The 25,807-nt window shown below is 47.3% G+C and overlaps 1 protein-coding gene across 3 annotated transcripts in view; it reads right to left on the bottom strand.

The window, feature by feature from the left end:
- ADGRB1 (adhesion G protein-coupled receptor B1) overlaps positions 1–25,807 on the bottom strand; it is a 393,844-nt gene that overhangs the window by 50,399 nt on the left and 317,638 nt on the right. For all 3 annotated transcript variants that reach the window (XM_081918643.1, XM_081918644.1, XM_081918645.1), the window contains exons 20-22: positions 18,473–18,575; positions 11,875–12,025; positions 927–996 (exon numbers count right to left, since the gene is read on the bottom strand). In XM_081918643.1, coding sequence (XP_081774769.1) covers positions 927–996; positions 11,875–12,025; positions 18,473–18,575 — 324 coding nt within the window. The remainder of the gene's footprint in view (positions 1–926; positions 997–11,874; positions 12,026–18,472; positions 18,576–25,807) is intronic.

Below are 25,807 nucleotides of genomic sequence, written 5' to 3' on the forward strand. Positions count from 1 at the left end.
GGCGTACAGCTTCCAGGTCATTCTGCTATCATAGTTGCGAACCAGGTGCCTCAATGGGAAACCATCAAGCAAAAATCCACAAGAGATATCTAATAAACATCAGGAAGGCAGCTACAGTATTGGCATTTAGGCATCTGCTTAAAGGTAAAAAATGGTAAAGGACTCCTGGACAGTAAGTCCGGTCAAAGGTGCATATGGGGTTGCGCTGCTCATCTCGATTTCAGGCCGAGGGAGCCGACATTTGTCCACAGACAGCTTTCCGGGTCATGTGGCACCATGACTAAACTGTTTATGGCACAACGGAACACTGCGATGGAAACCAGAGCGCACAGAAATGCCATTTACCTTCCTGCCACAGTGGTACGTATTTATGTACTCACACTGGTGTGCTTTCAAGCTGTTAGGTTGCCAGAAGCTGAGGCAGAGCAACAGGAGCTAACCCCGTCATGGGGATTCGAACTGCCAACCTTCTGATCAGCAAGACCAAGAGGCTCAGTGGTTTAGACCACAGTGCCACCCGCATCCTGCTTAAAATTCATCGATTCGCCCAGGCTTTCCCCGAGGGGTGATCCAGCAATGTTGACGTGTTGAGCCAATCTGCTGATTTGTGAAGCATTTTGTGCTCATTTTAGGGATGTAATTTTATTGTTGCTTTTATACCATTCGCCAGAATATTTTAGGCTGCTCGGTGGTTTGCGGTACAGAGATTTTTGCAAATAAAGAAAGCAAGCAAAAAATGTGTGCCTTGAAATGTGAGTGGAAAGAAGGGAGGAAGGGAAGAAGGAAGGAAGGAAGGAAGGAAGGAAGGAAGGAAGGAAGGAAGGAAGGAAAGAAAGAAAGAAAGAAAGAAAGAAAGAAAGAAAGAAAGAAAGAAAGAAAGAAAGAAAGAAAGAAAGAAAGAAAGAAGGAAGGAAACTGTTACTCACTAGTTCATGGTGCCGTACCCCTTGGCTTTTGTGAATCCCACAGAAATGGCCACCACCAAGGCAGGTAGACCTAAACGGAATAAAGCAAAACAGGCAAACAGTTATGGTTAGAGTCATTTCCAAATGGCCCTTTGCAGTAAGGAATCAGTCTGCTTGCCTTGGGGTGAAGGAGACCCAGACTTCTCCCCTAAGACGAAGGCTCCTTTTACTAAGAACATAAGAGATATGCTTGATCCGGCCAATGGCCCAGCTAGTTCCACATACTGTTCTCACGTTGGACAACCAGGTGACCATACAATTGGGACCTGGGTACCAGAGCATCTTCCCCACTTTTGATTCTCAGCAACCGCCATCCAGAAACATAGTCAACATAGACAGCAGCCATCAGCAGTCTACCCTCCACTATCATCCTTGCAACCCAGAGAGTTAGCAAGACTTCCATACAACCAAACAATTGTAGAGTTGGAAGGGACCACGACGGCTGTCCAGTCCAACTTTCTGCAATGCAGGAATCTTCTGCCCAATGATCCTGAGATTAAAGAGCCTCATGCATTTACTGGCTGAGCTATCCTTCACTTTCCTGCTGGAAAAAACCCGATGATTAAGCTGAGAGTCTTTAGCGGCCAATAGAAAAGGATGATTCGGACCTCTTTGGTCTGATTTTATTTCATTTGCAAGCAAGGAGGAACATGCCCCAAACCCACCTTGGTCTATGAATGAATGTGGCCAATATAGACTCAGGGTAAAGGTAAAGGTAAAGGTACCCCCTGACCATTAGGTCCAGTCGTGGATGACTCTGGGGATGCGGTGCTCATCTCACTCTATAGGTCGAGGGAGCCAGCGTTTGTCCGCAGACAGCTTCCGGGTCATGTGGCCAGCATGACTAAGCCACTTCTGGCAAACTAGAGCAGTGCATGGAAACGCCATTTTACCTTCCCGCCGGGGTGGTACCTATTTATCTACTTGAAAGTGACATGCTTTCAAACTGCTAGGTTGGCAGGAGCAGGGACCAAGCAATGGGAGCTCACTCCGTCGCGGGGATTTGAACCGCTGACCTTCTGATCAGCAAGCCCTAGGCTCTGTGGTTCAGACCACAGTGCCACCCGCATCCCATATAGACTCAAGGTATTAACCATTATATGTTATAAATAGTTCTACTCACTACCTTCCTTGCAATTACATACCTATGGTTCATATATGTTGGTTTAACTTCACATCTGTATTTATTTGACACTCATCTCTAATTAGGGACGCGGGTGGCGCTGTGGGTAAAACCTCAGTACCTAGGACTTGCTGATCGTAAGGTCGGCGGTTTGAATCCCCGCGGCGGGGTGAGCTCCCGTCGTTCGGTCCCAGCTCCTGCCAACCTAGCAGTTCGAAAGCACCCCTAAGTGCAAGTGGATAAATAGGGACTGCTTTATAGCGGGAAGGTAAACGGCGTTTCCGTGTGCGGCGCTGGTGCTGGCTCGCCAGATGCAGCTTCGTCACGCTGGCCACGTGACCCGGAAGTGTCTTTGGACAGCGCCGGCTCCCGGCCTCTTAAGCGAGATGAGCGCGGAACCCTAGAGTCAGACACAACTGGCCCTGTCGGGCAGGGATACCTTTACCTTTACATCTCTAATTGTATATGGACTGTGTTTATGGTCACCAGATCCTCTTTGGTAATATTGTATTTTGCAAAATCTTGTATAGTCTCTCTTTTTTAGGAAATTAATAAAACTGCCACAATTTCTTATTAAATTAACATTACACAAAAAATCATCTCAGGTGCCAAAGGATATGGTAAAGAGGTTCATCTTCAGCATTTGCTGATTGCTGTACAGTGAAGCCAGACACAACTTTGTGGGGAGAAAATTCTACAACAGAAAATGCCCCCTCTCTTGCTGGACCAACACCCTCCGAACATTTGAGGAAAGTGGAACTACCAAGACAACTGCCAACTTCTAAAGGAGGTGGGTCACTCCCTCTGCTGATCTCAACACCCAGGAAGGTCTGTAGGAATTCCAACACCCCCCTTACGTGACGGAGAATTTTCAAACAAATGTGAGATAAATCTTCAGCATTGCACTAATATTGACAAATATTATTTTGGGGGGTTGTTGTTTAGTTGTGTCCGACTCTTCGTGACCCCATGGACCAGAGCACGCCAGGCACGTCTTCCACTGCCACCCGCAGTTTGGTCAAAATCGTGTTGGACACTTCGAGAACACTTTCGAGAACATTTTTCGGGGTAGGGGTGGTGAAATCATTGTTAGTTCATAGCAATGGACAAGGAAGTACAGTCATGCCTCAGGTTACAGACGCTTCAGGTTGCGTTTTTTCAGGTTGCGGAAACTTGGAAGTACTGGTTACATATAGGTAGCCGTGTTGGTCTGCCATAGTCAAAACAAAAAAAAAATCCTTCCAGTAGCACCTCAAAGACCAACTAAGTTAGTTCTTGGTATGAGCTTTTGTGTGCATGCACACTTCTTCAGATCTGTATCAGATGTGTATCTGAAGAAGTGCATCTGAAGAAGTGTATTCAGATGTGTATCTGAAGAAGTGTGCATGCACACGAAAGCTCATACCAAGAACTAACTTAGTTGGTCTTTAAGGTGCTACTGGAAGGAATTTTTTTTGTTTGGAAGTACTGGAATGGGTTACTTCTGGGTTTCAACAGTCATGCATGTGCAGAAGTGCTAAATTGTGCTTTGCGGATGTGCAGATGTGCCAAATTGCAACCCGCACATGTGCAGACGCACTGCTGTGGGTTACGGACATGCATCCCGCATGGATCACATTCACAACCCGAGCGTCCACTGTAACAGTCTAAGAGAGGGTATGGGAAGGAGTTGCGACGAAATCTGTTTCTTCCTTCAAGAAGATTAAAATAATATTAAACCTGGATCCACAGTTTTGCCTGCATTTCATGAGTGGTGAAACTGGGAGGGCAGCCTTTTGCCCAATGTTCTCCAGGGGTAGACTGAAATTTTTCGACAGGAGGGCCTCAGGAATGAAAACTTTCATGCAAGTATCATAAAAAACTTTCATTTCAGTTCAGTCTTTGCAAATTCTCTTGTTATGGTCACCCATCCTCATTGCTTCTCGCCTGCCCCCTGCAATTTTGCATGAAGGACTCCCTGCATCCAGTTCTTGCATAAAGGTGTCCTACTTTGAGGGACTTACAAACCACTAACCCTTGTTCTCTGATACTTCTGGCTGTGTATCAGATGGAACTGCCTCCCTCCTCACCTAAGGAGACCTCAGGCATCTCTTAAGCCCCATCCCCTTGAGTCACGCGTGGATCAATCTATCTCGCTGCTAAAGATGGGCAAATCCCATTAGGAGTCAGAGAGACATTGCTTGCCGGGCTGGGCTTAGCATCCCAATGACAAAAGCCCTCGCTCATTACAGACGCAATGGGATTTGAGGCAGATTTTCCTCAAGGTGTTAGGCACATTTGAGCCGGTGGCTGCCATGTCCACCGGTCCTTCTTAAGGATAGCACCACACGTAATTCCCAGCAAGGGAAATTGCTTTAATGGTGTTCCAAGGTGACCTGTCAGTCCAGAAGCAGGAGGCTCTGTTTCTGCTGAGATAAGAAGAGCCTGTTTGAGGCCAAAGAAACGAAACACACAGGCACACACATCGCAAATCTCGTAGCAGTTCTTTCTGACGGCACAGGTTTTTGTGGGCTAGGAAATGATGCATCGGGGGGGGGGGGGAAAGTGGACTCTAGTCCACAAAAGCTTCTGCCACAATGAAGCCGATGGGCTTTAAGGTGCTACATGACTGCTGCAACCAAACAAGGACACACCTGTACCACAGTAAATCCACAACTTGTGCACATTCAGCTTTAGGTGCATGGCCAAACATGTAAAAAAAAGGGGGTGCTGGGGTTCCAGGAAAAAATACTTTGGCAATCCCATCTTCCATTGAGCGCAGTGTGTTTTTTCTATACCGGCAACAACTGATTTGCATGGGGTGATGTTCCTGACCCCCACATGTGTGGGTGGACTGTGCATAAGCCCGCCTTGCCGCTGCCCTGCCCCATCGCACCCCCTTTTCCGTCTACTTCTGGGTTGCCACAATGGGCGCATGCACAGTGGTGCGTCTATTGGATGTGTATCAATTAGCCGTTGCCTGCACCCGATTTTGGCTTTGGGAGCAATTGATGGAGCGTACCCACCACATAAGTTGTGGGCTTACCATATATATCTACAGTACTAAGATACCACTTGTTTTCCCCCAAAGAATCCTGGGAACTATACTTTGTTGAGAATGCTCCATCCTCTGTCTGTATGTCCCCCTCTGTTGTGTATGCGTGCTTGCCTGCCTGCCTGCCTGCCTGGTGAACGCACCTGTGATCTGCACATATGTGTAGTGGCTGAGTGCCCAGAGATGCCACACGCATGCAGCTGGCCTCTGTGAGACCAAGATGCTGGACTTGATGGGAGACCAGGTTGATCCAGCAGGGCTCTCCTTATAGTTTCAAGATGTATGGGACTAGTAGAGGCGGTTCCCCACTTTATGGAATTTCCCTTGGGGGTGCAACAAAGTCTGAACCTGAGCATTTTGGGGAGACCTTATCAAGATCTTCCTTCCATTCTTCCTTTCTTCAATTGGAACACACCTTGATTTAAGTTCATAGCACAGAATACAACATCTCAGTAGATGCAAGGCTATAAGTATGGCCACCTAAGTCAAGCCCTCAGAATGGGGATGCAGAGCCTAGGGCTTGCTGATCAGAAGGTCGGCTGTTCGAACCCCTGTGACAGGGTGAGCTCCCGTTGCTCAGTCCCTGCTCCCGTCAACCTAGCAGTTTGAAAGCACGTCAAAGTGCAAGTAGATAAATAGGTACCACTCTGGCGGGAAGGTAAACGGCATTTCCGCGTGCTGCTCTGGCTCGCCAGAAGCGACTTAGTCATGCTAGTCACATGACCCAGAAGCTGTACGCCGGCTCCCTTGGCCAGTAAAGCGAGATGAGCGCCGCAACCCCAGAGTCGTCCATGACTGGACCTAGCGGTCAGGGGTCCCTTTACCTTTACCTAAGTCTGGCCCTCAGAATGGGGGTGGGTGGAATGGAAGATCAAACAAATGTCTATCACTTTCTCAAAGATGCTCACTGAATCATAGAGTCAGGGGGGACCAAGAGGATCACTCTATCCGCCCCCCTGCAATGCAGGAATATGCAGCTTTCCCGTAAAGGAATTGAACCTGAGACTTAGGTGTTATCAGCTCTAACCAACTGAGCCATCCACAAATATTCTGACTTAGTTCTCCCAGAAACTCAAGGAGAGCGTAGTTCAATGCACCCGATACAGAGGCTCGATAAACTGTTAACAGGGCTGATGATTCAGAGCTCACTCTCTGCTGCCAAGCTTTTAAAAGGATATTAAATGACAATTAAACTGGGATTACACAAGGTAAGACTAAAAGCAAATAAATTAAAGTCATTTGAGTCAATAAAGCTCAGCGATAGTAAACAGAGGATCTCTCGGGAGAGAAGATCTTGACTTGGAGAGCAGTTCTACACATAACATTGAGCGAGGTGTTAGAAATTGGGTCTCTACCAATTCTAACTGCAGGGGAGAGTGGGCTCAGTTTTTCAGTGCTCCCCCATGCAAGAAAACAAACAGACAAAGCAAAAGCTCAACTCAAACAAAATGGAAAAAGCTGCCTCGCTCCATGTCACAAAGTGGTGCATTCCAACTCTACAATTCTATGATAAGGAAGAGACTTATGCATGGCTTTTCCTTAACAATTATAATTATTAATATTTATTTATTGTGTTCATATCACACTTTTCCAAGGAGCTAAAGGTGGTGCAAATCCCTTGCCAGGTTTATCCGAATAACAACCCTGTGAGGTAGGCTGTGCTACAGGTGAGTAAATGGCCCAAGTGGGAATTTGAACCCGGGTTGCCTGGGTCCTAGTCCAACACTACCCCACCCTGATTTTCTCCCTCCTTAATATGCTGGTTTTTTCCATGTATGCAGTCCTGGTAGGGAGTTTTTAACAAGGGGGGGGCATTACAAAAATGCAACCGTCTTTTCTGCAGTTTAAGGAGATCAAGAACTCGTCTTCCAACTCTTTCTACTTCACTTGAAGAGTGTCTCCCAGATTTAAAATGAGAGCCGAGCTGAACATTTATCTGCTAATATTTTGGATTATTCTTTTTTTCCATCCAAGGCCATTGAATAAGGCCAACTAGATCATCATCATCATCAGCAATATATACTGCTTAATATGCAAAATCCCTAAGTTGTTTACATGAAACACTGCAAGATGATTTAAAAGATAAAAAATGTATATACAACATTTAAAAGCAAAAGCACAAAGAAATACACCAGTAAAAACAGAGAACCCATAAAGAAAACATTCAGCTAGATGTCGATGAATAATAAAACAGAACACTGTGATGCTTGCTTAGTTAGACAGATAGGAGGATTTTAAAGCTTGCCACTGTTTCTGCCTCAAGAACAGCTAATGGAAGAATATTTGACCATTGGCCATGTTGACTAGGGCATGTTAGCTGGAGTGCCTCAAATTCCCCATCCATGGTTTAAAATATACTTTCTGAATCTTCTATACCATATGTATGTGTGCGTGGGAATACAGTAGCTGCTGCTATCCTCCTCTTACCTATTCACCCAGGGTACTTTAGAAGATGCAAAATGGTGGCCAGGCATTTGCATGGCCTTCCCATCATCCTTTGGGAGGAAGGGCAAGATTACAAAATTAACACCATCACATGACACAGGTGCTGTTGTCACTTCTGGAGGCAGGAAAACAAAGAGGGGGGGCACATTCCAGAAGATTTGCTATTGCTAATGGAGTCCTACACCCAGAAGAAACTGCTGCAAAAATTTCTCCTTTACCTGGAGAAATCCCTCCCACCCTGATTTCGCTGCCTACAAGTAGGGTGGAAATAGTCAACTGCGCCATTTACGCTGATGCGGAATTTCTCTTAGGCTCATTATCAGTAAGGCCGGTGTTATGTATGCAAGAACACAACTCAATCACAGAAGTGGTATGAAGCAGTTAAGGGGGAAACAGATGACTAAAGGTTAAAAAAAAGTAAAGGTAAAGGACCTTTGGATGGTGAAGTCCAGTCAAAGGTGACCATGGGCTTGTGGCGCTCATTTCGCTTTCAGGCCGAGGGAGCTGGCATTTGTCCACAGACAGCTTTCTGGGTCATGCCGCCAGCATGACTAAAATGCTTCTGATGCAATGGAACACCGTGATGCAAACCAGAGCACACCTTCCCGGCACAGTGGTACCTATTTATCTACTTGCACTGGCATGCTTTCGAACTGCTAGGTTGGCAGGAGCTGGGAAAAAGAAACGGGAGCTCACCCCGTCATGGGGATTCAAACTACTGACCTTCTGATTGGCAAGCCCAAGAGGCTCAGTGGTTTAGACCACAGTGCTACCTGTGTCCTCTCTAATGATGGAAGGATAACATGAAAAGGGTACAAGGAGGGAGCTACATAAATGCTTTAAAAGGGGGGTTAGGAAGTGTTTCCAAGAACTGTGGTTGCAGTGGGGGACTTGGGGCTCTCAAATTACAGCAATGCCCTGTGTGGCACTCCCCGCCTCTCACAATCCATTCTGCAGCATTGCTTGTGGTGCTCTGCAGTGTGGTGCCAAGTCACTCTATCCTAAAACCACCTGTGATGTCCTGGGATTCGGACTCGGAGGCTGAACCTGAGGAATCCCAGCCTGCACAGGATTCCCTGCCTCCAGAACCAGCTGAGCCAGGGCTGGGGCTTGAGCCTGAAGGGTCCTCACCTGTGCTGGATCCTCAGGTGCAGGCACCAGCTGAGTCTGCTCTGGCTCCTGAGGTGATGGAGGACCCATTGCCTGCAGGTGCTCCACTCTCAGCCCCGTCAGGGGAGGCTGAGGTTGCCTCTGGATCCAGTAACCCTCCAGCCTCTCCTGAGCTGCAGAGGCTCAGGGCAGAGAGGTGGAGGGAACTAAATTCCTGCAGGAGGAGTGCTCACCTCCAGGCCAGGCCAGGAGAGGCGAGTCACCTGTGGACTGGGGCCGCCCTATGCCTCAGGGCAGTTAAAACCCAGCCAGCCAACCCCAGTCCCAAGTTGTGGGAGCAACATTGTTGGTAGCCATTTCCTGCCTGCACCCTGTCCTGCCAGAGCTCCTGACCTCACCCGACTCCCTGCCTTGGACCCAGCTTCAGCTTTGATGGACTGCCTCCATACTGCACCCTCGACCTTGGACTGGACTTGGACCTCGCCTCTTGGATACCCACAGGACCAGCACACCACCTCTGGTGGTTGGATGGAAAGATGGTAGAGCAATGAGGTGGTAGAAGGTGGTTGGGGAAGAAGATGGAACAGCCAAGGTGACACATTTTGCCTATAGAGAGCATATCCCTATGGAAAGCTCTCTGTTCAGTAACACATTATTGAACAAGGTCTTGCTAACTGCAAACTGACTGTGAGCATCTTTATTTGAATCCCCAGGGGAAATTTCTCCCACAACACATGCCTCTTGAGAGAGAAAATATTCTGCTTGACACTCATGAGAAGTTTCCGTTTTCCTACTGGCTAGGATGCGTCCCAGAGCAGGACATGGCCCTAAATGTCTGCCATTCAATCCTCTAATACCTTTCCGTGTGAAGGGTGAAACAGATCCTTTTAAATTCTCAGAGGAGTTCCACTCAAATCAACACCACCCTGGGGAAATCCAAGAGGTTAAAGGATTACTTAGCTCAGGGCCAAGCAAGCAGCAGGCGGCCGCAATGAAGCTGACTTTGTAACTTTGGTCACAGCCAGAGGTGCAGAAAGAAAGAATTACCCTTAGGGATTGAAGGGTGGGGGGCAATTCAGTTCAGTTTTCATTTTAATGCAAAGCTACACTTCTGAAAATAATATGCAAACCGAACTGCAGCTATCCTTTGAAGTTTAGCAAATTGAGTTGATCGGTTTCCCAACCAAGAAAAAGTGCGCAGAACTGTGCATATCGGGGAAGTATGCATTAAAAAATCATACATTGTTGAAAATCTACAAAGCACACTACGTTGTGAAAAATTGCCAGATTCCTATGGAAAGCCCATCAGCCGGATCTGAGTGCAACAACACTCTCCCCACTTGTGATTCTCAGCAACTGAGAATATCAGGAGAAATCTTGAAATGCAGCTGCTCAGAAGTTTAATCACTTACCTTTTAGATCTTTTTGGCTTCTATATTTGCTTGACCGGAACAGGATATGCATTGAACCTATGTTCAGTGGAATGTATCAACAAGCCTAATTTTCCCCTCAAAGAAGAAGTGTGCAACAGGTGTCCCAATTCTTCTCCGCTTTGAAGTGAAATCTGAACCAGGAAATAATCTCCAGTTCTCCTCTCACCCACCCAGCCCCCAAATCCTTTTATAAAGTAGTTATGCTGCTGAACTTGCAGTGATGTGATCATTCAGAGGCATTTTGTCAGGTTGAACAGATTGTGGTATGAGCCACAAAATAACTAGTCACACTCTTAAAATTCATCTGCCCTGTAATCTCCCTCCCTTCGCTTACATTTTTTATTCCACAGCTCAAAGTGGCATACATGGTTCTCTCTGCCTCCTCATTTTATCCACACATCAACCCTGTAAGGCAGGTTAGACTGGCCCAGGATTGTTGGTTTCTGTGTGTTGCCACTGTGCAGTGCTTGGAGTCACAAGACTCTGTTTTGCATACCAGACATTCCAGACTGTTGGAAGTCTCACGGAAGATAGGAGACGGATGTGATGTTACTGGTTTCCTGTTCCTTTGTTTTCCAGTTGCTCTCTGCCTTTCACAGAGAGTGCATATATATTTCTTTTCTGTCTGTGTAGTTGGAAATAAAACCTAGCAATGTAGCTCAAACTTCTTGTCTCTTCTGCTGCTTTGATACTCTGCTGAATGGGGAACGTGCCTGGAGCCTTATCAAAGGCTCAGGTTGTTAATCATCGTTGGAGGAGATTCTGAAGGCTCGACCGGAGGAGTAGCTTGGTCATAGCATGGATTCCGACAAGGATAACCCAGCAAGCTTCATAGGTAAGTGGGGATTCGAAGCTCAGCCTGTGAAGGCCTGGTCCAACACCCTAACTATTACACCACTGATATAGCTATCCAGGAAGTGGGAGGAGCAACCTGAAAAGCTTACTGTGTTTTTAAGAGAGACCCAGTAACCAGCACCACTCTGAACACAACATGCACTGTGGCAGAACAATCCCACCCATGTAGATGAGGACAGATTTCTCAAGTCAGCTGTTCGGACTCCGCATCTGAGCAATCCATCCCACTGGAGCAATTGCACAGTCAACTCATGCCGCAATAATATCCATATGTATTGCAACAGTTTTGCACTGGGGGATTTGAATTTAAAATTTCCAGGAGAATGGAACTTTCTTCACACTGAGATGTGAAGCCAGCTGCATTCCCAATCATTTCCTTAAGGAAAACTAATGGCACTGAATTCTAAATTCCATCCTCAAACAACGTTTGAAAAGATCGACCACAAACCAAGTGAGCATCCCAGCAGCATAACAAGCCATGCTTCTCTTTGCTGGCACATAGAAAGATGCCTGATACTGAGACACACCATAACGGGGAATTTCCATAATGGAGAAGAACAGCTGCTTTGCATGTAGAATGTCCCAGGTTCATTCCCCAGCATCTATCACTGAGTTGCAACCCTTCTCCTAATTTCCCCCCTCAAAATGAATTCAAACAGAGATTAAATGAATACAGGTGTGTGTGGTGTTATTTCAGTTTCATGCATCAAAACCAGCGTCTTCTTCTGGGTTCCACACCTTAACACTGCAATATAGAATTTGGGATTCTGAGCAGAGGAACCCCTTTTCAGTATGATTCAAATCCACCCATTTGAGCTTCAGCTGATGCTCAGCACTGGGTGCATTTGTTGAAGGGTGTGTTTGCTTTTCCCCCCTTCCCACCTCCAGGTTTGACCAAGGGATCCTCACCCCATCCAAGACACAGGAAGCGTTTGCGGATAATGCGGTTTCGCAGCCTGCCCGTCACAGCCATGTAAGATTGCCAGGCTTCGGTCAGCACCCAGCAGAAGGAGGAGAGGAAGAAAAAGTGAAGGAAGGCAGCCACCAAGGTGCATATCACCTGGAAAAGTGCGAAAGAGAAATAGCATGTGTAAGCAGGAGGAGGAGGAGAAAGTCAAGGGCAACAGACAGCTGGACCATAAGAGGTAAAGCAGGAGTCAGCAAACTTTTTCAGCAGGGGGCCGGTCCACTGTCCCTCAGACCTTGTCAGGGGCCGGACTATATTTTGAAAAAATAAAATAAAAATGAACGAATTCCTATGCCCCACAAATAACCCAGAGATGCATTTTAAATAAAAACACACATTCTACTCTTGTAAAAACACCAGGCAGGCCCCGCAAATAACCCAGAGATGCATTTTAAATAAAAGGACATATTCTACTCATGTAAAAACACGCTGATTCCTGGACCTTCCACGGGCCGGATTTAGTAGGCGATTGGGCCAGATCCGGCCCCCGGGTATTAGTTTGTCTACCCATATATATATAAACCAGACAAACACTTTCTGCCCCCCCCCCCGGTGTTTTAACGGGTTGCTTTTACACTTGCTTTTAGATTTGTAAGCTGTTTTGAGCACCTCCTTCCTGGAGAGGAAATGTGGGGTGGAAGTTCTAAAAATAATACAAACTGGCAGCAGGAATGGCAAGTGTCGGCGGAGGGCTGGTGCCAAGCCATTATGAGCCGAGCCAAATCTCAGAGGAGGCTTGGCTCAGCTCGAAATGGCTGAGGGATTTCTGAACCGAGGAGTCTGAATTATGAATGCTCCCTTTCTGAACTTTGCTGCTGTCACTATCTAGGTTTCCCCGAGGGCTGCCAGCTGGCTCTGCTTGCATTAGAATATATAAAGACGAGGCCTATCGGAAGGAACTCTTACTTTGGACTTCTCAGACAAGTGTTGGTGAAAGGGAAGATGCTGATATACACTGTATTACATATATAGGAGAAGAAGAAGGGCAGGTAATAGCCTTCCACTCCCTGTTCAATAATAATAATAATAATAATAATAATAATAATAATAATAATAATGATGATGATAATTTATTATTTATACCCCGCCCATCTGGCTGAGTTTCCCCAGCCACTCTGGGCGGCTCCCAATCAAGTGTTAAAAACAGTACAGTGGTACCTCGCAAGACGAATGCCTCGCTAGATGAAAAACGCGCAAGGGTTTTTCGTTTCTTGAGTTGCTTCGCAAGACGATTTTCCCTTTGGGCTTGCTTCGCAAGACGAAAACGTCTTGCGGGTTTGCTTCCTTTTTCTTAAAGCCGTTAATACCCAGGGAATCCGCGCTCCGCAAAACGAAAAAATCGCAAGACGAAGCAACTCGCGGAACGAATTAATTTTGTCTTGCGAGGCACCACTCTACAGCATTAAATATTAAAAACTTCCCTAAGCAGGGCTGCCTTCAGATGTCTTTTAAAGATAAAATAGCTGCTTATTTCCTTCACATCTGAAGGGAGGGCGTTCCACAGGGCAGGCACCACTACCGAGAAGGCCCTCTGCCTGGTTCCCTGTAACCTCACTTCTCGCAATGAGTGAACCGCCAGAAGGCCCTCGGCGCTGGACCTCAGTGTCCTCATTACCTAAAATGGGATGTAAGGCTTTGGCTTTGAGGAGGAAACTTGTTAGAGATGCACACTCACTTTGGGTCAAGTCAAAGGCAGCCCAGTCTATGCATGAGCCTCTAGGATCCCTGCCTACAAAGCGTGTTCTCCCTAACCAGAGAGCACGGGTTGCGGTTGGGGAAACATGCCACCTTGCCATGACTAGGCAGATTTGAGGAAAAACCCGAGCCTGCTAAAGGGTTAATATTGGGTTGCTGGGGAGTTCTGTATGTTGCCAAATTCAGAGGAGGGGTTAGAGTCTATAAATATGGGGAGCCAGGGGTTGGACTTCCTCTTGGCCGTTTGCTTTCGGATCACCCGCCCTCCCTCCCTTTAATAGGAGGTTTTTCCTGATCGCTTGACCTTGCTATGCCTGTCATGGTGTCGTCTGCCTTGGTGCGGGGGCACAGTAGGAATTTTGCCATTGGCTGATTGGCTTGTGCCATTGGTTTTCGCCTACTGCGTAGCAAATCGTCACAACTTGTAAGGTTGGCGGTTAGGCATTGGTTAAGGTGGTTCTTGGAGGGGTAAGTGCCTAACCCTCCAAATGATGCGAAGGGAATTCCGTTAAAGGAATCCAGGGGCCTGCCATTCTTTTCGTCCTTGTCCCTGGCATCGGACTTGGGCCGTGCAAGCCCCAAAGGAACATGAGGGTGAGTAGTGAGGGACTGATGCCCAGCTTCATTTGCTCACCCAATATTTGTTTCCCACTAAGGCTTCTGCTGGTGTCCGGAATGCCTCTGGCTTCCGCTGGTGTCCGGAATGCCAGCTCTGTCCCTGAGGGCATGGACAGATAGTCATAACCAATGCCTAAGCAACCACTCACAGATTTTGTATGTGAATAAAGTTGTGGCCAAAATTATGCCAAAAACCCAAACAAAAATTGATGTGTGAAGTGTGAATTATTGGGGGGTGGCAACTGTGGGACTCAACACGCAAAACGTCTAATATGTGAGTATTTGATTTGAAACAGATTCATAGAACAGAATCATAGCATCGTAGATTCTGCAAGGGACCCTGACGATCATCTAGTCCAACCCCTGCAATGCAGGAATATGCGGCTCTCCCATACGGGGATTGAGCCTGCAACCTTGGCATTATCAGCATCACGCTTTAACCAACTGAGCTATCCTATGGGTATCAATACTAAACCAGCTCCAATCCAAACATTCTGGCTTAGGCAGTGGCTGCAGCCATGACTCCTTCCCCGGGATTCTAACCCATCGAGACCCTTTCCCTTCTGCCTTCAGTAGCAAAACCTTTTCTTGTCCTTTGAAGCAGGCGGCGATGCTTGGCCAAGCGTGATTTAATAATCAAAAAGGCTGCCAAGCTGCAGCGGAGAGAGAGAGAGAGAGAGATTGGCTAGGCGGGCGCCTTTCTTCTTCATCATCCCTTTTGTCTAATGTGACCAGGAGCAAAAATATGCATCTTTTAAATGTACTGCTTTCATCTTCAAAGGCTCTCATAAATGCAGAGAGGGGCACTATTCACTAGGGGTGCACACAGGTGGAAAATGTGTGTGTGTGTTTGTCAGGGCAGCAGGGATGCCATAAAGACATAGAGAAATGGAAGTTGGAACAACAACAAAAGCATTGCTAGCTGCTAAAGACGACTCTACAACAGTTGGAAGTTTTAATGCCTCTCTCTCTCTCTCTCTCTCTCTCTCTCTCTCTCTCTCTCTCTCTCTCTCTCACCCACCCACCCACCCACACACACACACACACACAAATTAATCCAGAATGCAGCAGCTAGACTGATGACTGGGAGCGGCCACCGGGACCACATAACCCCGGTCCTGAGAGATCTGCATTGGCTCCCAGTACATTTCCGAGCACAATTCAAAGTGTTGGTGCTGACCTTTAAAGCCCTAAACGGCCTTGGTCCTGTATACCTGAAGGAGCGTCTCCACCCCCATCATTCAGCCCGGACACTGAGGTCCAGCGCTGAGGGCCTTCTGGCGGTTCCCTCATTGCGAGAAGTGATGTTACAGGGAACCAGGCAGAGGGCCTTCGTGATAGTGGCGCCTGCCCTGTGGAATGCCCTCCCTTCAGATGTCAAGGAAATAAACAACTATCTGACTTTTAGAAGACATCTGAAGGCAGCCCTGTTTAGAGAAGTTTTTATTGCTTGATTCTTTATTGTGTTTTTAATATTCTGTTTGGAGCTGCCCAGAGTGGCTGGGGAAACCCAGCCAGATGGGTGGGGTATAAATAATTTATTATTATTATTATTATTATTATTATTATTATTATTATTATTATTATTATTATTATCCATAGGGGAGCAGGAGCAATGTGAACTGCACTGAATGAAGTTGGCAGTACTCTTTTCATTCCTCTCCTCTCCAGGTAACTTCATCTTACGAAAAAAATCTCCCTACAAAAATCCATTGACAGAAATCAAAAATGAAGCAAGCCTTTTGCTTGATCACCTTCAATTACGTCTTTATCCTTCTGTCTCTACTTTAGTGCCACTTTCCCCAAATCAAGATGAGTCATTACTCTGATTGCTTTGATGAAGATCTGTTCGCTTGGGAGAAGTTGGTGCCAGATTTGCCCTACCAGCTATTTCTCACTTTCAGATCGATGGTGATCGACAGATTTCATAGAGAGCTGTCCATAATTTGAATGCCTTTAAAAGAAGTTGGCATAAATGTCTGATACGGAGTTCAGAATATTTTATTTATTAATTCCATTCATATCCCACCTTTTCTTCCAAGGAGCTTGAGGCGGTCACATGGTTCTCCCGGTCCTTATTTAATCAGGGTCACCCAGTGAGCTTCATGGCCGAGCAAGGATTTGAACCCAAGTATCCCAGTTCCTAGTCCAACACCCTAACCACTACCCAACATTGCCTCTTTGCCCAGCTTGTCCCTGACTTTTCTTCCTTTGCAGCTGAGAATTTAAATCGACCCAATTTGCACATCACATCAAACCATTGTTTAAAACAAACCATGGTTTAATGCTGATGTATTAAACTATACTTTGATGTGACCTGCAAACCTGGTCATTGTTACTGCTGCTGTTATTCTGTTGGTTATTTGCTCCTAGTGGTTGTCGATGACACTGGAAATGCAGCAAGCTTAAGAAAAGTCAAAGGGTTAGTCTTTCTGTCCGTAACTGAGCTCTGGAACGTATAGCCACCAAAATGCTGAAGCAATGAGTGTTGATGTGCAGGATTTACCTAATGAGTCCTAGCGGCGGAAGCTCTAAACAAGGAATTCTGCTCACACAATGGGACTTAACCCCTTCTCCTCCCACCACATGTCTCTCACTCTCTCCCCAAAAGTTGTTCTGTGGGGATCAGGAGAACCCCAGAACAGCATTCAGGGAGAGGAGAAAGGGGATCATTCCATCTGGCAAGCAGAAACTGCCTTTGGCTAATTAAATAATCTTTTTTTGGGGGGTTACAGGTAGGTAGCTGTGTTGGTCTGCCGTAGTGGAAACAAAAAAAATTAAAAATCATTCCAGTAGCACCTTAGAGACCAACTAAGTTTGTTATTGGTATGAGCTTTCGTGTGCAATCACACTTCTATTGTTTTTGTTTGGCACATTGGTGTGTAATTTGTGTGTGTTTTTATATTGTAAACTGCCCTGTGATCATCGGATGAAGGGTGGTATAGAGACTGACTGATTGATTGATTGAATGAATGAATGATCCTATCCACTTAGCGTGATGTTGAATTCCACCCAAAGTCTCGTAAATGGGAGTAAAATATTTTGTGGAGGCAGATGGCTCCTAACCATGGTAGCCAAAAACAGCTACTTCCATGTGCAGTAACTGACTGCTAAATTATTTTAAACACAGTGTCCTTTCCAGGCTCCCAAGTTGCAGTCTGGCCACGCACAGTTAGGGTGGGGATGTTGCGTCCTACAGAGCAGGGCCAGGACCAGAAAAGTCTCTGATAGTCCTGTCAAGACTAGTGGTAGTCCAAATTTGGTAGTCCAGTCCAGGTTGGTGCTGCCAGATCCAGCATACATCTCCTCCCGCCTCCTCAGTTGCCCAACTGCCCTGCTTTTTGATAGCCTTCGAATATTTGGGTTGGGCCCAATCCAACTTTGGGCGATCCAGGGCTACCTCAACACATTTCAGTCAAATCCCTCATGGGCCCAAATGGGCCCCATTCAGTTTGAAATCCAGGCGGAGCACAGCCCTGATATTCACCACCATCTCTATCCTTGCAGACACTACCCAGCCCCTCAATCTGCATCAACTTAAGGACTGCTTTGCAAGATCATTTTTCTCTTCTTCTTCTTTTGTCTGTGTGTCCACAATAGCTATTGTTCAAAGGTATGCTGTTGAAGTACATGGAGGTTCAATTGAGCTCTAATGGCTCATAGACCTTCTCCAAATTTCTCCAAAACGTGTTTAAAAGCCATTCAAAAGCTTCCACAACACTTGGAATATGCTCCCTCCTATTTACCTACCTAGGCAATGAGTGTGGTTTAGGGTTTCTTAATTAAGGTCAGCAACTGGCTCCAGGCTTGGTGTATGAAAGGGGTGCTATGGAAGAGCAGAACATTTATTAAGTGGAACATTCTCCTCTGCCTCCCTTTGGTCAATCTGTCTTTTTGAATTTGAGAGATAGAAACCACTGAACCTCGCAAACTGGTCCTGTTCTTGCAGGAAAGTGCCAAGGGGACTGGGGCGGTGGGAGTCAGAGAGAGCTAACTCTAGGCAGAAACTCAAAATGCATCACAGCTGAAGTCTTTCTCCTTATTCTTCTTGGAAACAGTAAAGATGCTCCCCAGATTCTCAAAGGGGATACATGTGTAATTTGCCATTCAGTGGTACATATAGAGAATGAAATAATGAGCCGAAAGAAAGCAAAGGAATGTCTCTCCCTGGGAGTTCAGCTATCGTATCTAACAGCAACAACAACAAAAACCTGGGCAAATTCCTACCTTATTCCGGGTCTGGGTTTGCCCGATCAGGATGAGAGCGTTGGAAGATATGATGGAGAGGCAGAAGTTGATAAGGATGACGGAACGTTCGGAACGGATGTACCTACAGAAGACGAAGAAAAAGGTAAACAGAAGGAAAGAGCCTTAGATCCATGATCTGCAAATTATCAAAAGGCTGGTCATGGGAATGGGGAAATCTGCCAGATTCAATTTCACTCAATGCCCCACTTTTTTATCTTAAATTCTCCACATTTTGTTGAAAAGGACCACATGAAAATCCATCTAGTGAGAACTTCTCCTTGTGCACATTTTGTACGCACCTTTACATGGTATACACTTTCTTGCAAAGCAGTTTCCCCTAATGCAATGCAGTTTAATGCACACTGTTCCCTACCTAGTACATGCATTTCTGCACACATTACTAGGCTGGAACACAGCACTACAAAATTTGGAGAAATACAAATTTTTGAAGAAGCCTGTGTTTCAGTCTGTGTATCATATTGGAAAGTGCAAATGAGGTTGTTATACCTTTAAACGATGAACTAAATTGAATTCCCCTGCACCATCTCTGGCTGTGACCCTCATGGGACCTGTTAGCTTACAGACCCAATTCAAGGTGATCACATTCATGTTTAATGCCTATGTAAGTTAAGCAAGGGACACAGGTGGCGCTGTGGGTTAAACCACAGAGCCTAGGACTTGCCGATCAGAAGGTTGGCGGTTTGAATCCCCGCAACGGGGTGAGCTCCCGTTGCTCAGTCCCTGCTCCTGCCAACCTAGCAGTTCGAAAGCACGTCAAAGTCCAAGTAGATAAATAGGTACCACTCTGGTGAAAAGGTAAACGGCGTTTCCGTGTGCTGCTCTGGTTCGCCAGAAGCGGCTTAGTCATGCTGGCCACATGACCCGGAAGCTGTACGCCGGCTCCCTCGGCCAGTAAAGTGAGATGAGCGCCACAACCCCAGAGTTGGCCACAACTGGACCTAGTGGTCAGGGGTCCCTTTATCTTTAACTTAAGCAAGGACCATCTCCTTCCTTACAGACACACCCAGAGATTAAGATAGGCAGAAGGTGCCTGCTTGGTAGCTTTGATGCCTTCCATAGCATTGTGGCTGGCAGCTCAGGGGAGAGTTCTTCCAAAATATGGAATGCACCTACAGAGGTTTATCCACCATTTTCATTGCATAGTTTCCACTGTTTCCTGAAGTTGACCTCTTTACCTTGTCATTCAACAGTTAAGATTTTTGTGATTGTTGTGTGCAGGACCACCTCTATTTATTGACGTACGTTCTTTTATTTGATTTTAAGTTGCACTACTGGATTTTAATGCCACGTGTTTATATGGTTGTCACCTACCCTGGGACCTAGTGGTAAAGACTGGCAAGAACATTCTTTAATCCTCAACCTGCAACACGTGATCCATTTCCAAGAGCGCATAGGCCAGAAGAAGCTGTCGTATACCAAGTCAGACCAATTGGTCCATCTAGCTCAATATTGTCCACACTGACTGGCAATTCCTCTTCAGGATTTCAGATAGAAGATGCCAGGGATTCCACCTGAGATGTTCTGCATGGAAAGCAGATGCTCTACCACTGAACTATGGTCCTTTCCCAATCTGAAATCCATGATCCCTACCATGAAATGACAGCAACAATTACCCTGTCATGGAAAATGAGTTTCTGCAGGTTTACCCCTTGGCCTGCAAACTCATGGTCACTTCAGCTTGAAGCAAGACACACCTCTCCACAAAGACCTCATTGCCTGTGGAATCACATAACCTGGGTGATGTGCTTAGCTGGGGTCCAGTGATGAGTCGGGAGCCCTGGAAGCCCTAGAAGCAGAACCCACTGTGCCTCCGACACTCTTCCTGCCACCCCCGCTGCCAGCAGAGAAGGGGGACTGACAGCAGCACCAGTTTGCTGTCAGTGTGGTGTAGTGGTTAAGAGCGGTAGCCTCGTAATCTGGGGAACCGGGTTCGCGTCTCTGCTCCTCCACCTGCAGCTGCTGGGTGACCTTGGGCCAGTCACACTTCTCTGAAGTCTCTCAGCCCCACTCACCTCACAGAGTGTTTGTTGTGGGGAGGAAGGGAAAGGAGAATGTTAGCCACTTTGAGACTCCTGAAGGGGAGTGAAAGGCGGGATATCAAATCCAAACTCCTCTTCTTCTTCTTTCCAGCAAGATCTTACAAGATCTTGTTGAAATCTCATGGAGTGCATGAACTCTCATGAGACTTTGGTGAGATCTCGCAAAATCTCACCAGAGGTCAGCACAGCTGCCAGTGCTTAGTGGGTGCTGGCACAGCCAGTGCCAGGGTGGCAGTGAGGAAGCAAGATGGCACGTTCCCCTTTTGCCTCAAGCAGCGAAGTGGAAGGTGCCACCTCTGGATATAGAGGACCTCATCTTGGTTTCAAGGCACAATGCTGGGTGATTTTCAGTTCCTTTCAAGCCCCACATTTCTGTTTGTTCTGTCCTACTAAGGGTTGGCAGCTGGTGGACCTCGGGCCAAATCCGGCTGCAGGAAAGCAGCCAGCTGGTCTACCATCTCAAGGAAGTTGTTCCTGATACTGGCTTGAGTTGACAGCTGCTGCCACCGCCACCACCACAAAATTACAGCCCGTGTAATTTCAGCAGGACTTCAAGGAGGAGAGGGAATGGAAACTGCACAGTTGTGCCATGTTGTGCTTTTGGGGGCAAACACACAGAGGGAGCTGCCATAGCACAGGAAGGCTGGGGCAAACGGACTCCTTCCCCCGATGTAACCCCATAACGTTACATGGAATATGTAGTGTCAAACCAGCTAAAATGGCACTATATGCAAAATATTGTGTTTAGATTAGCTTTCTGCACTGTGAATGTGCATGTGAATGACTTTTAAGGTTGTGGGTTGTATTCAATGCTCTGTGGGCACAGTTCTGCAGGTGCAATGGGACTTCAGTTTCCTCTCCTCTCCCTACATTTCCTGAACCCTCCAGAAATGATTCTGTCAGTGTGCAGGAAGCTGGAGGGGGCCAGATAACAGGGAGAGGAAGCTCCATTTACACATGAAACCCATTGCACCAGCAGAGCTGCAGTACTGGATAGAGCCCAACCTTATTATTATGTGCATCAATGACACGTTGCTTGCAAAACAACAACAAACTAACAAACAGTCTGGAGGGGCCCGTAAATGGCAGCAAATTATCTATATTTTGCTATACAGTGGTACCTCTGGATATGAACGGGATCCCTTCCAGAGCCCTGTTCGCATCCTGAAGTAAACACAACCCACGTCTGCGTGTCTGCGCATGCGCGGGTCACGATTCGCTGCTTCCGCATATGCGCTTGATGTCATTTTGACCGCGTTCCGTTACTTCTGGGCCGCCACGGAGCGCAACCCGAAAGCACTCAACCTGAAGCAAATTCAACCCGATGTATGACTGTACTGGAAAAAAGGACTTTTGTAAGTTATAATAGACAGCGATTAAGTAAGCCACCCAGAGTGGCTGGGGAAACCCAGCCAGATGGGTGGGTGAGGTCTTCTTCCTCTTCTTCTTCTTCTTCTTCTTCTTCTTCTTCTTCTTCTTCTTCTTCTTCTTCTTCTTCTTCTTCTTCTTCTTCTTCTTCCTCTTCTTCTTCTTCTTCTTCTTCTTCTTCTTCTTCTTCTTCTTCTTCTTCTTCCTCCTCCTCCTCCTCCTCCTCCTCCTCCTCCTCCTCCTCCTCCAGTTAATAGTTTGGAACTCATTCCCACAGGAGACAGTGGTGACCACCAACCTTTTTAAAAAGATTAGACAAATTCATGGAGACGGCTATCAATGGCTACCAGACAAGATGGCTCTGCAATGGCTCCACAGCTGGAGAAAGCATCACTTCTGAATTTCAGATGCTGGAAACCACGTGAAGGGAGAGAATCCTGCTTGCTGGCTGGCCACCGTGAGAATAGGATGCTGGACCAGTTGGGCCATTGGCCTGATCCAGCAGGGACTTTTTATGTCACTGGGTTTCGGCTCGGTTTGCTGGGTCACATGTGATTCACGGGCATTCCAAATGAAACCATCACCCTACCTAGATGTACAAGGGATCTAGACACACATGAATGTGCACACACACAGAGAGAGGAATCCACTCCCCATCCCCCACCCCCAAAGATCCTTGCCTCTCTGCTGCCTCTCTGCTATTTGTCACTGCTGGAAGCATGTCTGCGGTCCCCTGGGTCTGGACATAGATCAATCCGAAGAAACGGTGTCAGCGGGTTAAGCTTCCCGCTGGCTATAAGCCTAGAGGAGGCTGCAAAGTGGCAAAGGCTGCAAAACCTCGGATTATTAAAACGTGAGATTGTAGCTCAGCCAGCCAGCGGCCAGTTGCAACTAGGATCCAGGGCAGTGACAGATGCGTGCTGCTCTGAGCTGGAAGCCCTTGAAAATATTGGCTGCAGAACTGAAGAAGGGGTGGAAAAAAGCCCCACTCCTGGTTCACTGTGTTTTCTTCTGTTTGCTTCATCATCATCATCATCATCATCATTTATTATTTATACCCCGCCCATCTGGCTGGGCTTCCCCAGCCACTCTGGGCAGCTTCCAGCAAAATATTAAAATACAGTAATACATCAAACATTAAGAGCTTCCCTAAACAAGGCTGCCTTCAGATGTCTTCTAAAAGTCTGGTAGTTGCTGTTTTCTCTTTGTCATCTGGTGGGAGGGTATTCCACAGGGCGGGTGCCACTGTCGAGAAGGCCCTCTGCCTGGTTCCCTGTAATTTGGCTTCTCGCAGTGAGGAAACCGCCAGAAGGCCCTCGGCGCTGGACCTCAGTGTCTGGGTAGAACGATGGGAGTGGAGACGCTCCTTCAGGTGTACTGGACCAAGGCCGTTTAGGGCTTTAAAGGTCAGCACCAACACTTTGAATTGTGCTCGGAAACGTACTGGGAGCCAATGTACCGTATTTTTCGCCCTATAGAACATACCTTTCCCCCTCCACAAATGAAGGGGAAATCTGTGTGCGTCCTATGGGGTGAATACAGGCTTTCGCTGAAGCTGGGAGAGCGAGAGGGGTCGGGCTCTCCAGGCTTCAGGAAGCTATCAGCAAGCCTGGGGAGCCCGCGGGAGTTCCCGCAGGGCTCCCCACGCTGCGGAGAGCAGTCTGCCGCCCGGCGCGCAGAGCGCACTGCACTTCGGTCAGACATCGACCAGCCCCACAAGCACGGGGGACAGCGGGGAGGCGCAGTGCCACCATCCCACTGTTCCCCGACCTGGTTTTTGGGGGGAAATAAAGGAATTCCCCCCTTTATTTCCCCCCCAAAAAACTAGGTGCGTCCTATGGGACGGAGCGTCCTATGGGACGAAAAATACGGTAGGTATTTCAGGACCGGTGTTATGTTGTCTCGGTGGCCACTCCCAGTCTTGCTGCCGCATTCTGGATTAGTTGTAGTTTCTGGGTCACCTTCAAAGGTAGCCCCACGTAGAGTGCATTGCAGTAGTCCAAGCGAGAGATAACCAGAGCATGCACCATTCTGGTGAGGCATAATAATAATAATAATAATAATAATAATAATAATAATAATGGAATAATAAGCTGTCCTTGGTCCATGTGGCTCAGTAATGTCTACACTGCCTGGCAGTGGACATGCCCTGGAGATGCCAGCGATAAAACCTTGGACCTTTGATGCGCAAATCAGATGCTGTACCACTGAGCTATGCCTCTTCCCAATGGCAATGATGCTTTACCCAGGAGTAAGGGCAGGGGGGCTTCCATCTATGGCTGTTGGTGGGGACATATATTCCCATCTGCAATTCTTTCTTGGAGGACACCAGCCACTAAGAGGAGGCCTGTTTGCACTGCATATTTGTCTCCCAGATTTAACGAAATGCCCTCACAATTTGGGAAGGACGGAAGCAGACATGGGAGACCACTCCAACTCTCAACCATAGAAACCTTTTCTTTTCCCAATTCTAGCTCCCCAACTGTGTTGTATTGTCTTATTGTGTGTATGTGTGGTGGCAAACCCAGGTTTGACTCTGTGTAAAATGAGCACGGGAATATCAGAAGAGCCCTGCTGGGTCAGGCCAAAGGCCCATCTAGTCCAACATCCTGTTCTCACAGTGGCCAACCAGACTGGGAAGTCCGCAAGCAAGACTAGACCGCAACAGCTCTCTCCTAGTTGGGATTCTCACCAGCTGGTATTAAGAGGAATACGGTAATTGATGGTGGAGGTAGAACACAGTCACCATGCCAAGGAACCAATGATAGCTTTATTCTCCACCTGTGCTGGGCCTGGGGGTAACCCGAGCAACACGGTCCAGGTCCGGTCCCAAATCCAAGGATTCCGCGAGGAGTGAGTCCGACAGGGTCGAGGCAGGAAACCAGGCAAGGTCAGTCACAGAATCACAGGCAGGTTCTGGCAAACAGCAATGTTGCTCCCGCAACCTGGGGCGGGGTCGGATAGCCTTTTATCTCTGTCAGGGTAAAGACCGGTCCTGATCCCGCAGCGACAAACCTCCCTGTTTGTCCTGAAGGTGAGCACACCTCCTGTGAGTACTCAGGTCTCTCCTTCTCTCAGACCTCAGTCTCTGCAGCTCGGGAGACGTCAGTGGGTTACTAGACCCAGAGGCTGCCTCAGCCTCTCCTGACCAACCGGTAGTGGAGCAGCTGTGAATGATGGCCCAGCTGAAGGCAACGAGGTCATCCCTGCATCTGGAGCCAGGGCAGGCTCAGGCCCCTGACTCAGCCCAGCTGGTGCTTGTTGTAGGGCAACCTGTGCAGACTGGGGCTCTTCAGAATCAGGCCCCAGACTAGGTTCAGATGCCGCCTGAGGCAAAGGATCTGGTGTGGACTGAAACTCCTCTGGCTGTGAGTCCGAGCCCAAGTCCCAGGCCATCACACCACCAGATGGATGGTCCCAGATCCACATTGTCCTTCCCCATGGATAGCCTTAGCTTTAGATGATTTCTGTCTGAATGTAAGAGCACTACTAGATCAGGACAATGGCCCATCTAATCCAGCAAACTGTTATCATGGTGGTCAACCAATGGAAGACCACACAGAGAATCTGAATACAACAGCACTCTTCCTATCTGTGGTTCCAACCCTACGGCCTCCAACAGTGGATGGGGTGATGGTGCATAGCATCATGGTCTTGTCCTCCATGAATTTGTCCACTCCTCTTTTAAAGCCATCCCAAGTTGGAGGCTTTCACTAAATGGATAAAAATAAAGTCATGGGCTAGTGGGCAAGAGAAAAACGATTAAGCAACTCTTTCTGACATTCCTCCACCCAGTGCTGCTTCTTGGTAAACAGATGTGGTGAAGTTTGGGAACTCTTAGGAAAGTTGTTATCAGAAGCGATGAGAGTTGGAGTTCAGCAACATC

Source organism: Podarcis melisellensis, assembly GCF_964234715.1.
Source record: "Podarcis melisellensis genome assembly, chromosome: 7".
NCBI lineage: Eukaryota > Metazoa > Chordata > Lepidosauria > Squamata > Lacertidae > Podarcis > Podarcis melisellensis.